Here is a 14,126-nt window from a genome sequence, read left to right on the forward strand (position 1 = left end):
GTTTTGTACACATCTCTGATTTTATACCCAATGATGTATTGGCTAGTGAAGTAAGTGCCTCCAGCACTCCTGAAAACTTTTCTTCATCCTGTTAATTTTTTTTTTTTTTCCTTCTATCCGGCAAAAGCTGAATGGAACACACGGCTGCGACCTCCAGACTGAACTTTAGAGTTGTGGCTCCGCAAGCTTACACAGTACGGCATCAAATGCACCTTGTATCATCTAATGGTTTGCTCTTGTGTAGTTTGGAATGATCCTTTCAAAGTAATTTTCCTACGATAATGTTATACCTATCCACTGGGTCGCAGGTGTCTCCCTATTGAATGGACACCATTTGGCTGTTTTCTTTTGCCCCATAGATAATTTTATGGCATGACCACCACTCCACTCAAACGGGACACAGGACCCCCCCCATTTTTGTAATCTGTAGGACCCACAAGAGTCAGACTTCTATGCAGGGTGCCGATGAGCAGTTGGGAGGACTGTGTCCTTGGGTTCTGCCTAGTTGATTTTGTCTGGAGCTAATGGGCTGCTTACCAAACTGACCAGTATAATAAACTGCATGACTTGTGCAGTGTTATCAAGCAATCAAAAGTTAACCTTTTATTATAAAAAAAAAAAACTGCACATCTGTAACATTTAAATGACTTTTCTTGACGGCCTTGCTGAGGGGATATGGTGGTGTCAGATGCTCCTGTTTCATGAAGAGGCGCACTCATATTCATGAATCAGGAGTGTCTGACGAGTGACGTGCAACACGCAGGAAATCTTGCTCCATTCCGAGACTGAAGTAAAATTTCTCGTGTAGGCAATTCCACAGCTAGTCATAAATTAGATCAGCATCACACCCCCATCTTGCCCCATTGCCGACCATTTTGGCAGAGCTGGGAGAAAGTGTCATGAAAACGCCAAGTTGTAAAGAATTTTTGTACAACTCTGAATTGCCTCAAAATGTTGCCTTTTGCAATTTCCTCCAGAATTCTGGCAGGATGGCTTTGATGAACTGGGGCCTTAGGCCTATGTGCACATACTACGTAAACAGATACAGAAATTTCTGCATCTCTTGGCAGGAAAAACGCAGCTGCATAAAATGAGCGGTTTTGGGTTGATTTGAGTGAGGTCAGTGGGAAAACGCTGGCAAAACGCACAGAGAATTGACATTCTGCAGATTATTTTCTGCAACAAAATTGCTCAACATGTGCATGACACTCCAGGTTTGTCATTCACTTTCCTGGCATTATGATTGCTTCAGGTTTTGCTAGCAAATTTGCATTGCAAAAAGGCACCAAATGTGCAACGTGTGCACAAGACCTTACTAGGGATTGCTATACTTTTTATGGGAATCAAATCACAGGTCTTCCATCAAATCTGAGCCAGCTGCAGACATTATTGGAAAAATCTTTGCACAGTGCAAACTATAATGAAAAAAGGTGATTGGTGTAGAATTTAAAATGTTAAACGTCAGAACTTTCTATTTTTTTTTTTTTTTTCATGTGAAGGAATATTAGGCAACAAAGTTTATATGCTCACCTGAATGGTGCCGCTGAGGAATATAAATCATCCTGTAAGAAATAAAAGCCCAAACTGTTATGTGAAAAGCTATGGGTCTATAAGTCCAACCGTGAAAAATTAGGTAGAAAAAAATTGCTTCACCCTAAAGGGCTAGCCTGATGGGGTTTAAGTGGTTGAAGCCATATGTGACTGTGGCGGAGACAGACGGACATATTTCTTGTGCAAGGATTGCATTACAGTGCACCTCTCCAGAATGGAGTGAGACAGCATGATGTATTTCTATGGAGCTGTCACTCTCCTGTCATGAGGACTGACGGTCAGTCCAAGGATTCCAATGCGATCCTTGCACGAGAAATACAGCTGTTAGGCTAGTTTCACACTTGCTTTTTTTTGCAGCGCGTTTTTCCCGCAAAAAAACGCATTAAAAAAACGCATACAAAAGCATACAACTGCTGCGTTTTTTTCAAGCATTTTTATGAGCATGCATGAAAAAAACGCAGCGTTTGTAAGCGTTTTTAGTGCGTTTTTACCGCGTTTGCGTTTTTCCAACATTGGGTGGCCCCTCACACTAACCCAAACCAAGACTTTACTAACCCTGACCCTAACCCTAACTAACCCTGACCCTGACCCTAACCCTTAACCAAACCATACTTAACCCTAACCCAAACCCTAAACCCTAACTAACCCTGACCCTAACCCTAACTAACCCTTAACCAAACCATACTTAACCCTGACCCTAACCCTTAACCAAACCTTACTTAACCCTAACCCTGACCCTAACCCTTAACCAAACCTTACTTAACCCTGACCCTAACCCTGACCCTAACCCTTAACCAAACCATACTTAACCCTAACCCTGACCCTAACCCTAACCCTAAACCCCTTTAACTAACCCTAACTCTAACCCAAACCCCTAAATTCCATGGTTAAAAAAAAAAAAACGCTTGTGCAAAAAAGCGCATACATAAGCATGCCAATGCGCACATATGCGCACCCATAGGCTATAATGGCCAATTTTAGCGCAAAACGTGCGCATATGTGCGCATGCGCTTTTTTGCAGGGCCAAAAAATGCAACATGCTGCGTCTGGAAAATACCAACGCATACCCCAAAAAAACGCAGCGCATGAAAATCGCATACATGTGCATGGCAGCGCGCAGGTATGCGCACCCATGTTAAATATAGGGGAAAAACCGCATGCGCAGGTATGCGTTATTTTCCAGCGCTAAAAAACGCAAATGTGAAACCAGCCTTAGTCCCTAACATGTTTACTCTTCTCTCATACACACAGGGACAGAGCTCTTTAACCCCTTTACCCCCCAGGGGTGGTTTGCATGTTAATGACCGGGTCAATTTTTACAATTCTGACCACTGTCCCTTTATCTATAATATAACGCTGTAAGCGTCACTCTGTCCGAAGCCTTTATAGACTGCGCAAGCGCGACACGCCTGCGCAGTCTGGCTCCAGACAGAATGAGGCAGCCAGCGGTGAGGAGTGTGTATGGCGCCGGAGATGGCGGTACCGTACACACTGCATACTGCCATCTCCGATGCCATACTTGCCTGACCGGGAGGAGTGATGGCGCTTCTCTTCGGCTGGAGACCAGGGCGGAAGTGCGGCCGAAATCGCGCATGCGCATAGCGCGATCCGGCGCCATTTTACTGAAGACACACTTGCAGTGTGTCTTCAGCAATATGGTGCCGGACAGCGCTATGGGCATGCGTGTACTCCGGCGCCAGACTCCTCCCCCGGCCTCCAGCAGAATGTGGTGACAGCGCTGGAGCACAGGAAAGAAGGGTAAGTATAAATGTTTTTTTGTTTTTAGTGTAGTTTTAATAGGAGTTAGGGGACCATGCATACCAGGATAGGGGAGGTGAGAGGACCATGCATACCAGGATAGGGGAGGTGAGAGGACCATGCATACCAGGATAGGGGAGGTGAGAGGACCATGCATACCAGGATAGGGGAGGTGAGAGGACCATGCATACCAGGATAGGGGAGGTGAGAGGACCATGCATACCAGGATAGGGGAGGTGAGAGGACCATGCATACCAGGATAGGGGAGGTGAGAGGACCATGCCTACCAGGATAGGGGAGGTGAGAGGACCATGCATACCAGGATAGGGGAGGTGAGAGGACCATGCATACCAGGATAGGGGAGGTGAGAGGACCATGCATACCAGGATAGTGGTTGAGGGGACCATACATACCAGGATAGGGGGTAAGGGGACCATGCATGCCAGGATAGGGATGAGGGAGTACCATGCATACCAGGATTGAGGGGTGAGGGGACCATGCATACCAGGATTGGGGGATGAGAGGACTATGCATACCAGGATAGGGCGTGAGGGGGCCATGCATACCAGGATAGGGGGCGAGGGGACCATGCATACCAGGATAGGGATGAGGGAGTACCATGCATACCAGGATTGAGGGGTGAGGGGACCATGCATACCAGGATAAAGAATGGAGTGCCATGCATACCAGGATTGGGGGGGGGGGTGAGGGTACAATGCATACCAGGATAGGAATGAGGGGTGCCATGCATACCAGGATTTGAGGGTGGCAGCGCATTCCAGGATGGGAGACCATATACCAATTAAAATGCTCGCCACACGGGCGTAGAACGGGTTCATAGCTAGTGTAGGTAATAACCCTAGAACGCTTCAACGTATCTCGACGATTCTGAGAGAGTTGTTTTTTTTGTTTTTTTTTCTTGACATCTTGAAGTAAGTGGTGAAACTTCTTCGATGTGACTTCCGTTTATTTATGGAAAAACGGAAATTTGGCAAAAATTAGTAATTTTTAAACAATTTTAATTTTTAAGCCCTTAAAACAGAGAGATGTCACACAAAATAGTTAATAAATAACATTTCCCACATGTCTACTTTACATCAGCACAATTTTGGAAACAAAATTTTTTTTCTGTTAGGAAGTTATAAGGGTTAAAGTTGACCAGCGATTTCTCGTAGTTATAACAATTTACAAAACCTTTTTTTTTTTTGTTGGGACCACCTCACATTTGAAGTCACTTTGAGGGGGTCTATGTGGCAGAAAATACCCATAACTGATGCACCAAACTAAACTGCACCCCTCGAGCTGATCAAAACCACATTCAAGAAGTTTATTAATCATTCAGGTCTTTCACAGGAGCAGATGCAACTTGGAAGGAAAAATGAACATTTACCTTTTTAGTAACAAAAATGATCTTTTAGCAGCATTTTTTTTTTTATTTTCACAAGGGTAAATGGAGAAAATGGACAAAGTTGTTGTGCAATTTTTTCCTGAGTACGCCAATACCCCATATGTTGGGGAAAACCACTGTTTTGGGCGCACGGCAGGGCTCGGAAGGGAAGGAGTACCGTTTGACTTCTTCAAACTAGAATTGGCTGAAATTAAGATTGGACGGCGGAGCCTGAACGTTGGTGGAGCAAGAAGCAGGAAACCTGAGCTCACGGACAAATGCACCAAAAGGGGCTCTAATATCACCAGAGCCTTCTTTTTATACCATCCCCGCATTACAACCCAAACCAGGACCCCACTGGATCGCATAGACCCTGGGTGGCGAGTCACGTTCGGGATAAAGAAGGGATTCATCTAACTGAGGCCCTGCAGGCGGGAGATTGCCGGAGTGGCGGAAGGATATACTGCTAACAGCACCATCGCCTCGGGCAGAAGACTTCACCCCTGACCTAAGGCTGTCAGATAAGAGAGACCCCGGAGCTAACCCTCCCCTGCAGATAAGGTACCATTGCGAAATCCCCAGACCAGGACACACAAAATCGCTACTGTTCTCATAGCTGGGGGACGGCTACAGAGAGTGTGTATCACGCCGCAGCATTGAAAATAGTCCCGTCGGGCTTGCAGAAGACACGCGGCCCGGGACCTAGAATAGACGTGCAGCGGCACGCTTCAGCCTCCTCCCCTCTCTGCAATCAGTGAGAGAGATCTGAGGGATTCAAGCGTCTCCGGGAGCTGAGGTAACGCTGAAATAACAGAAGCAAGGTGACGGAGTGTCTTGAGCAGGGGGGTCTGATTCAGGGGACAGAGGATCAGGAGAGCATGGTCATTCTCCCTAACTCCGTAGCAATAAAGGAGATAATCAATTAATCAAGTGGGGGCCTGAGACTGTCTGACCCGAGGGGTGCGAGGAGAGAAGGGAGTAATATAAGGAGCCTTAGTTCTGTATTAAGCGCTCCCCCCCCCCCCACCAGTGCTGTCCCTACATCTTTCCTCCCCCCCCTTATCTGCTTTCTAATTAACCCATGTTATACCTAGCTGAACGGATATAAGAGAGGATTCTCTGGAAAACCAGCAGAAAGTGGTTATAGACTGCCATCTAGTGACCAGAGCCAGAACGACATCTCTTTCCATTGTTTATCACTTATAAGATTGGGCATAAAATGGAACATTAGCTAAATTCATAGCCAGCGAGAGGAATTCTAATCTTCAAACTGCTCTATTCTTCTCTGCTTTAGATAACTGCAAAAATGGGGAGATCCAGCGTAAAAACGCAAAAGAGCATGCCCAAACCTACAAAGTCCACTACGCAAACAGACATGGATGACTTTCTTAAAAAACAAACGGTTCCGTCAGATTCTCTTAAACCACCCAAGCTTCGTGATTTGACCTCATTAGAAGATTCAGATTCTGAACCGGAGAGTGACTCTGACACGGGCAGCACAGCGAGAGAGGCCTTAGTCACTCGTTCGTTCATCAAACGTATATTGTCTAAAGCTCTTGAGCCAATAGGACAAGAACTTGCAGAGATAAAACACGACCTAAAACTTCAAGGCCACAGACTTGAGACATTGGAAAATTCGCAAGTTGCCATGACACAAAGTTCGAACGCTGTACTAGACTCTTTAAAAGTCCATGAACTCCAACTACATACAATTCACACGGTGCTAGAAGATCATGAAAACGGAGAACGTCGTAACAACATAAGAGTTAAAGGCCTTTCTGAAACGGTGGCCTTTGAGGCGTTATGGAAAGCAACACAAGAGATATTCAAAGATCTACTTAATGAATCAGATCCACAGGAAATCGAACTGGTGAGAGTACACAGAGCATTGCGTCCGAGGCCTTCTCAAGGGGAAACTCCACGAGATGTGATCTGTCGCTTCCTCGATTATCGAGCAAAAGACTTAGTTCTTCGCAGAGCGCGGGAGGCGCAGGAGATCTCGTATGAAGGCTCACAAATTAAACTTTTCCAGGATTTATCGGCTAGCACTCTCAGGAAGCGGAGGATCTTGAAACCGTTCACTGAAGCATTGATAAAAAAAGGCATCCGTTTTAGATGGTTGTTCCCGTTTGGAGTACATATCACAAATGGAGACAAAGGTATCTCAGCAAGAACATCACAAGACATCAAAGAGGCATGTGAATCCTTGGGGATTGAGCTGGAGGCCTACCCGGACCTGGAGTCCTTCCGTTCGGCGACCCTATTGCACCCGCTACCAGATGACCCGGCGTGGCAGATAGCCCTGACGCCAAAATCACAAAGGCTGAAAAGGAAGCTGACAAAGACCTCGCTTCCTAAGGACTCCAGAGACAATACTTGATCTTTGGGTTAGACCCAGATTTTGCAGTTAAGTTTTCTTGGTGTCTACCCCAGTTGGGGTATTGAGTATGGTTGAAGCAAATCTGATGGGGTTGGCGTGCTTTTCCAAATATGGGTAAGCACTGCTGCCACATCTATCCAATAATTCGTTGTAAGGTTTCAACCTAGATCTAGTTACAGCCCAAACTGGGCATTCTCCTAGAATGGAGCATTTCATATTTCATATTTAGTTTATAAGGTTGATTGGAATTTTCCTCAAGCTGGCATTCTATGAAACAATGTCAGTAGGTAACTATGGTACGTTGGCATATTGGTCAATGATATTGTGCAACATAATAACATGGATAATGTTAATATTGTGTTCTCCCCCTCTTCACCTTTTTGTTTTCTCTACCCTTTTCTTTCTTTCGTCTGGTCTACTTGTCCTAGACCCCCTCCCCACTCCCATAGGCACAGGGATTCGTCTCCGTCGTGAGCTGCAAGGATGCTGCTGTGTACAGAAACATGATGGATTCGGATAAGGTACACACATTCATCTCTTTTAACGCACATGGGCTGAATTCTCCAAACACTAGACGCCACACATTACAACTATTCAAAAAACAGCAGGCAGCAGTATTGCTTATTCAGGAAACGCACTTCAAACCGGATAAATTGCCCTCCTTTGAAAGCTCGATATATGATAAATGGTTTCATGCGACAACCACCCAGTCCGGTTCCAGAGGAGTGTCAATAGCAGTGGCAAGGGGAGTGCCCTTCCAGCTAAGAGAAACTATGGCGGACCCTCAGGGTCGTTACATCTTTGTCAAAGGTCTACTAAACGGTGCCCTTGTAACATTGTGCAGTTTATACGCACCAAATAAAAAACTATTGAGATGGGTACTCTCAACACTGAAAAAAATTGATGGCTTTAGAGAGGGTGCATTGATAGTGGGTGGGGACTTGAATGTTGCATTAGAGCCTTTGCTAGACACGACCAAACAGAAAAGTTCGCTCTCACCTAAAGATCTTTACAGAATAAAGTCACAATTGGGATCTCTACAATTGATTGACACATGGAGATATCTAAACCCCTCTGACCGAGACTACACCTTCTACTCCCACCCTCATAAATCTTACCACCGTTTAGACTATATTTTTATATCCAGTAAAATGCTTGCCAATATACAACAGGCGAAAATAATCCCGAATATTTATTCCGATCACTCTTCGGTTTTGTTAAAATTCTCATTATCTAAAGCCTTTCCCCGACATAGAGTATGGCGGCTCAATGAGTCAGTACTTGGAAGTACCGAGGTACAGACACGTATAAACAAAGTGCTTTCCCAATATTTTGAGCAAAATGCTTCACCAGAAATTTCCTCACAGATACTATGGGAAGCACATAAGTCAGTTGTCAGAGGGGAGTTGATATCTATCACTTCCTTTCTAAATAAACTGCAACAAAAAGAAATCCAGGATCTTTATGATAGTATATCACAGCTGGAGCTTACACATAAACATAAAATAGATCAACATAGCTTAGAGAAGCTGCAACAAAAAAGACAGCAACTTAAAGACATATTAAACTCGAGATCTGCTAAGCTCTATGCAACATGGAAAAACAGAATGTACGTCCATGGAGACAAAGCATCCAAATTAATGTTATCACAACTAAGGAAGCGGCAGTCACGTACGCTGATTAACTCAATCAAGAATAAACAAGGGTTAAGCTCGCAAACTCCTGAGCACATGGAGCGGGCATTCCTTGACTACTATAAGAAATTATATAATCTCCGTCCGGAAGATAACACCGATTCCGCACTTAAAAGAAGCATGGACACTAGGTCCTTCCTAAGCACTTTAGATCTGCCTGTCTTGTCTGATTCCCAAAAACAATATCTCACTAGACCTTTTTCACTAGGGGAGTTGCAGTCCGCCCTGTCAAAGTGCCCGAAGGGGAAAGCGCCCGGTCCAGATGGATTCTCAGCACTTTACTATAAATCCTTCTCTGGCCTCCTACTCCCACATTTATTGAACGTTTGCAACGCAGTTTTACAAGGCCACCCATTGCCAAACCAAATGCTTACAGCCAGAATATCCCTAATACACAAAGAGGGGAAGGATCCTGAACAATGTAGTAGCTATAGGCCAATCTCTCTCCTTAATGTGGACCTAAAAATCCTAGCAGGGCTGATGGCAAAAAGAATGGCCAAGTCATTGCCAAATTTGATTTCCTTAAATCAGACCGGGTTTGTGGGTGGAAGGGAGGGAAGGGATAATGTCCACAAAGTATTACACCTTCTTCAATACGCAAAAAATCGTAAACTCCCATTGATGCTTCTTGGAACAGATGCAGAGAAGGCCTTTGACAGGGTGGACTGGGTATACCTACGGGAAGTGCTGATCAAGTTTGAGATACCCGAAGCGTTTATAGCAGCCGTAATGGCAATGTACGATAAGCCCAAGGCACATATTAGGATTAACGATTTTACAACAGATGCATTTACTATAAAGAACGGAACAAGACAGGGCTGTCCCCTATCCCCGTTATTTGTGCTAGCAATGGAACCTCTCTTAAAGGCCATACAAATACATGAGGGAATAGAGGGTATTCGTATCAATAAGACACACTATAAAATAGCGGCATTTGCGGACGATCTCTTAGTCTTGATGACTAATCCTTTGCTGGGACTCCCAACATTGATGGATCTCATAGATCAATATAGCAAAATTTCCAATTTTAAAGTAAATATGTCTAAGTCGGAAGCGCTAGACATACATATATCCCCGAATACCTTAGCTAAACTAAAAAGTACATACCCATTCACCTGGCCAAAACAATATATCAAATATTTAGGTGTAAAGATAGGAAGATCGGATAGAGACCTTTTTCAACAGAATATTCCCCCCCTAATTGCCTCAGTAGAAACCATCATGAAATCATGGAGGGACTCGTATGTGTCGTGGATGGGAAGGAAAAATTTACTGAAGAGCCTAATCTTACCCAAGTTCATATATATATCTTCCAAATGCTCCCTATAACCATCCCCAAATCGTATCTTCTTAAAATTAATACATTATTCCGCAGATATGTTTGGAAAAAGCAAAAGCCCCGATTAGCATACAGGACATTAACATTAAACAAATCGAGGGGTGGGATGGGTGCACCAGACATAGTAAGGTACTACCAAGCGACAATGCTTACCAGAGTGGTAGACCTGTTGCGGTCTCCTAACAATAAGCAGTGGATTGAGGTGGAGGAAGCCCTAGTACCTTATCCCCTGAGATCCATCCTTTTGGCATATCCTTGTAAAAACATAAACAAAAATTTACCTAATATACACACCAAAGCTACCTTAAAATTATGGAAGGGATTGGTGAAAACTCTAGTTCCCCCTTTGTCCCCCTTACTCAAGTTGGCAGATATAATGCCACACGCATCTTATTCCCGAGACAATGATCTAATCAAACCCGGTTCCCTGGCAAATGTAGCGGTTGATGAACTCTTAACGGACGGGGCACTCCCCTCCTTTCAGGAACTGAAGAAGCAACCAGGGCTTTCCAACTTGACCTTTATACAATTCGGCTCTATAAGAGACTCCTTGGCACAGTATCTTTTAGGAGCAGACGTTACCCGCCCACTGACTGCATTTGAGACTCTGTGCAACAAAGGATAAACCCAAAAAGATAATGTCGTCTATTTACCAGGTTTTAAATATAACTGACTGTTGCCTCAAAAGAGCCTATATAACACATTGGGAAAAGGATTTGGGATACAAGTTTACCCCAAATCAAATATCACACATTTATAATTCTTCTCATGGCCCATCACAATGCGTTAGAGCACAAGAGAATTCCTTTAAAATAGTCGCCAGATGGTATATTACACCACAGCAGAACACTTATTGGCAGACGGGTCTTCTACTAGATGCTGGAGATGCTGTGACTCGGAGGGAACATACTTACATATGTGGTGGTCCTGTCCACCCCTGCTGCAGTTCTGGCGACTAGTAGAGGATTATATCGGGGAAATTGTGGGCAAAAAGCTTACATTGACACCGGAGATAGTGCTCTTAAATTTTCTGTCACCGACTGGACATAAGAATACTGCTCTGTTGACTCAACACATTCTTTCAGCAGCGAAACTTTTGATACCTATGAACTGGAAGACAACTACCACTCCATCTATATCCCAATTGCAAGAGAAGATAGATATGCTATATCAAGTAGCCAAACTGGCTGCCTTGGTGAATGGCTCACTTTCAGCTTTTGAAAGAGTATGGCACCCATGGACCCGATTCAGATCCATTAGTAGAAGTTGATAAGGCTATAGTGGCCTCCTTGCTCGGCTTTATCAGAGTGGACGAAACCCTTGTTGCCTAGTGTTCCCCTATATTCCACCCCTATCTCCCAACTTCTCCCTCTAATTACTTGACCTCCTGTCCCTTTACTCCCTATACTGGTTTTTTTTCTCTTTTCTTCTTTTTTGTTCTTCTTCATCTTTGTTTGAAATCATGGCATATGTGATGTAGCAGGGGCGTGTGGATGAGAAGAACCCAGATTTGAACCCAGATAATCTTGCTACTGGAAGTTCCTTTAAGGCTGTTGTTGTCCTTAAACCTCTATATATTAATAGTTTTTGCCATGAATTGATATTTCAAACCATCTGTTTAACTCCCGAAAAGTGGAATTTGTAGGTTATATAATAATTTTGTAAGCTACTTTGTTGATTGCTTTCTTTCGGATGTAACTTGCAGATTTCAATAAATAAAACATTAAAACAAACAAACAAACGAAATTAAGATTGGACGACATGTTGTGTTTGGCGAGCCCATGATGTGCCTAAACAGTGGAAACCCCCCCACAAGTGACCCCATTTTGGAAACTAGACCCCCCCCCCCCCCCCAAGGAACTTATCTAGATGTGTGGTGAGCACTTTGACCCCCAAGTGCTTCAGACGTTTGTAACGAAGAGGCGTGAAAATAAAACCTATTTTTTTTTAGTCACCAATTTTTTATTTTCCCAAGGGTAGCAGGAGAAATTGGACCCCAAAGATTGTTGGCCAATTTGTGCTGAGCATGCTGGTATCCCATATGTGGGAGAAAACTACTGTTTGGGCACACGTTGGGGCTCAGAGGGAAGTAGTGACTTTTGGAATGCAGACTTTGATGGAATGGTCTGCGGGGCGTCATGTTCTGTTTGCCGAGCCCCTGTTGTGCCTGAATGGTGTGACCCCTTTTTGGAGACTAGACCCCCAAGGAACTTGTCTAGATGTGCCCCCTTTTTGGAACTAATCTGTTTCCTGTAAATCAGTAGTGCATGGAGGTGTGGTATAATTTGAAGCAATCTTTCATACACAGGCCAGGTTTGTCGGGGCAGGTGTCTCATTGATAATTGGAGTCCTTGCGTATTCCTCTTTTGTAACACACTCAGCACCTTTTTTGCGGCTTGCCTTTTCTTTCAGTTGGCGGGACCACCCCTGGGAAATGCTGACCTAGTAAAATACGAGCACCTTCAGTTACGGAAGTACTGGGGCCCGCTCCTTCCCGAGTGCTAAATATCAGGGCCTTAACCACTACCTCCTGGAATCGAAGGTATGACGTATCTGTGTGGTGTGCACATCGTGACAGCAGGAAAGCATTGAGCATTGCCATTTGTACGATGTGCACAGCCAGCTTTTTGTACCACACCTTGGCCTTTCTCAAAGCACTGTACGGTTGGAGGAGTTGATCGGAGAGTTCAATGCCCCCCGTGTTTTTGTTGTACCCAGTACAGTCTGGTTTGCTGGCCTATGTAGAGGTACATCGTAGAGTGCTGAGGGCGCTGCCATCGCCGTGTATTGTTTTCAAGAACAGGACATCCCTCTTGTACTTGACCACCAGCAGGTGGTTGCTACACTGGGCTCTCCTGTCACCCCTTCTGTGCATTTGCCCAAGTAGCATTTTCGGGAGGAGTCTTTGATTTTTGCAGACAGTACCGAAAGCTGCGGTACTTTGCACAGAGAGGGATTTGTCGAGTGGGGTGCTGGTATAAAAGTTATTGGTGTAGAGTTAATAACCTTTTATCCAGCAGTGAGTGCACCAAATCCCACACACTTTTCCCACTCACTCCCAGGACAGGAGGACATTCAGGTGGTTCAATCCTGGTGTTCTTTTCTTCGTAAACTCTAAACCTGTGGGTGTACCCTGAGGTAATATCACAGTAGGCAGAGTTTAATTCTGTACCTGACCCTCTTGATGGGCAGGTACTGACTGAATCATAGCCTTCCATTAAGGGGCTCATCCTGACTTGCGAGAGACTCACACGATTCTAATGCAAGTCTCTCGCTTGAAAACCTGGCACTGCTGCTGGCAGTCGGACTGGAGCATGCGACTACATGTATTTCTATGCAGCCGCATGCTCCGGTCCCAGTGTTGGCGGCAGTGCTCGGTTTTCGTGCGAGAGACTCATGAGAATCATGCGAGTCTCTCGCAAGTGGGTATGAGCCCTAAAATGAACTAAGGACTCATCCACGCAGATGTCCCTTTCGGGTACGTAAACTTCCGAAAACTTTTTAAGCGTTCGATGATCGGCCGAACTTTGAACAGACGGTCAAAGTTGGGGTCGTCTCGTGGGGGATACTGTATCGGTATAATGCAGGAATTTGTGGATTGCCTCCAGGCCATGACCATTCGGAACACTGGAGTGTTGTATAAAATATCAGCACTCCAATATTGCCAAAATTCTGGCTTCTTCAGGATCCCCATGTGCATGACCAGGCTCCAAAACTGCATCATTTCAACTGCGTTTACAAGAGACCAGCTGGAATATGGTGAACCGGGGTTTTGTGCCAAAAATTGGCGAGCGTACAAATTAGTTTGGCCCACCATGAGGTTAACAAAATCCTCAGAGATAAAGACTTTCAAAAAGTCTATTTCTGTGAGGCTGGTGGTGTCAAACTTGATTCCTGATTCTGCCGCAAAATCAGTAATCAGTGGCTCATAATTTTCAGGGGGCGAGGTCCATACGGGGTCTGCAATGGGGTGCGCTGGTTCATCTTCAGGAATGATGGGCGCTGCCTCATCTTCTG

At 44.7% G+C, this 14,126-nt stretch overlaps 2 protein-coding genes across 2 annotated transcripts in view; both read left to right on the plus strand.

Moving 5' to 3' along the window:
* The window catches only part of MGST3 (microsomal glutathione S-transferase 3), a 102,970-nt gene that overhangs the window by 50,553 nt on the left and 38,291 nt on the right, over positions 1–14,126 (plus strand). The window lies entirely within an intron of this gene.
* On the plus strand, positions 3,838–13,026 carry LOC141066315 (uncharacterized). Its single transcript, XM_073557972.1, has 2 exons — positions 3,838–5,492; positions 5,991–13,026. Exon 2 carries the CDS (start codon positions 6,003–6,005, stop codon positions 7,074–7,076), a length of 1,074 nt encoding a protein of 357 aa, XP_073414073.1. The 5' UTR covers positions 3,838–5,492; positions 5,991–6,002; the 3' UTR covers positions 7,077–13,026.

This window comes from Dendrobates tinctorius, unplaced genomic scaffold (genome assembly GCF_039654945.1).
Source record: "Dendrobates tinctorius isolate UK_male_01 unplaced genomic scaffold, ASM3965494v1 ptg000012l, whole genome shotgun sequence".
Lineage (NCBI taxonomy): Eukaryota > Metazoa > Chordata > Amphibia > Anura > Dendrobatidae > Dendrobates > Dendrobates tinctorius.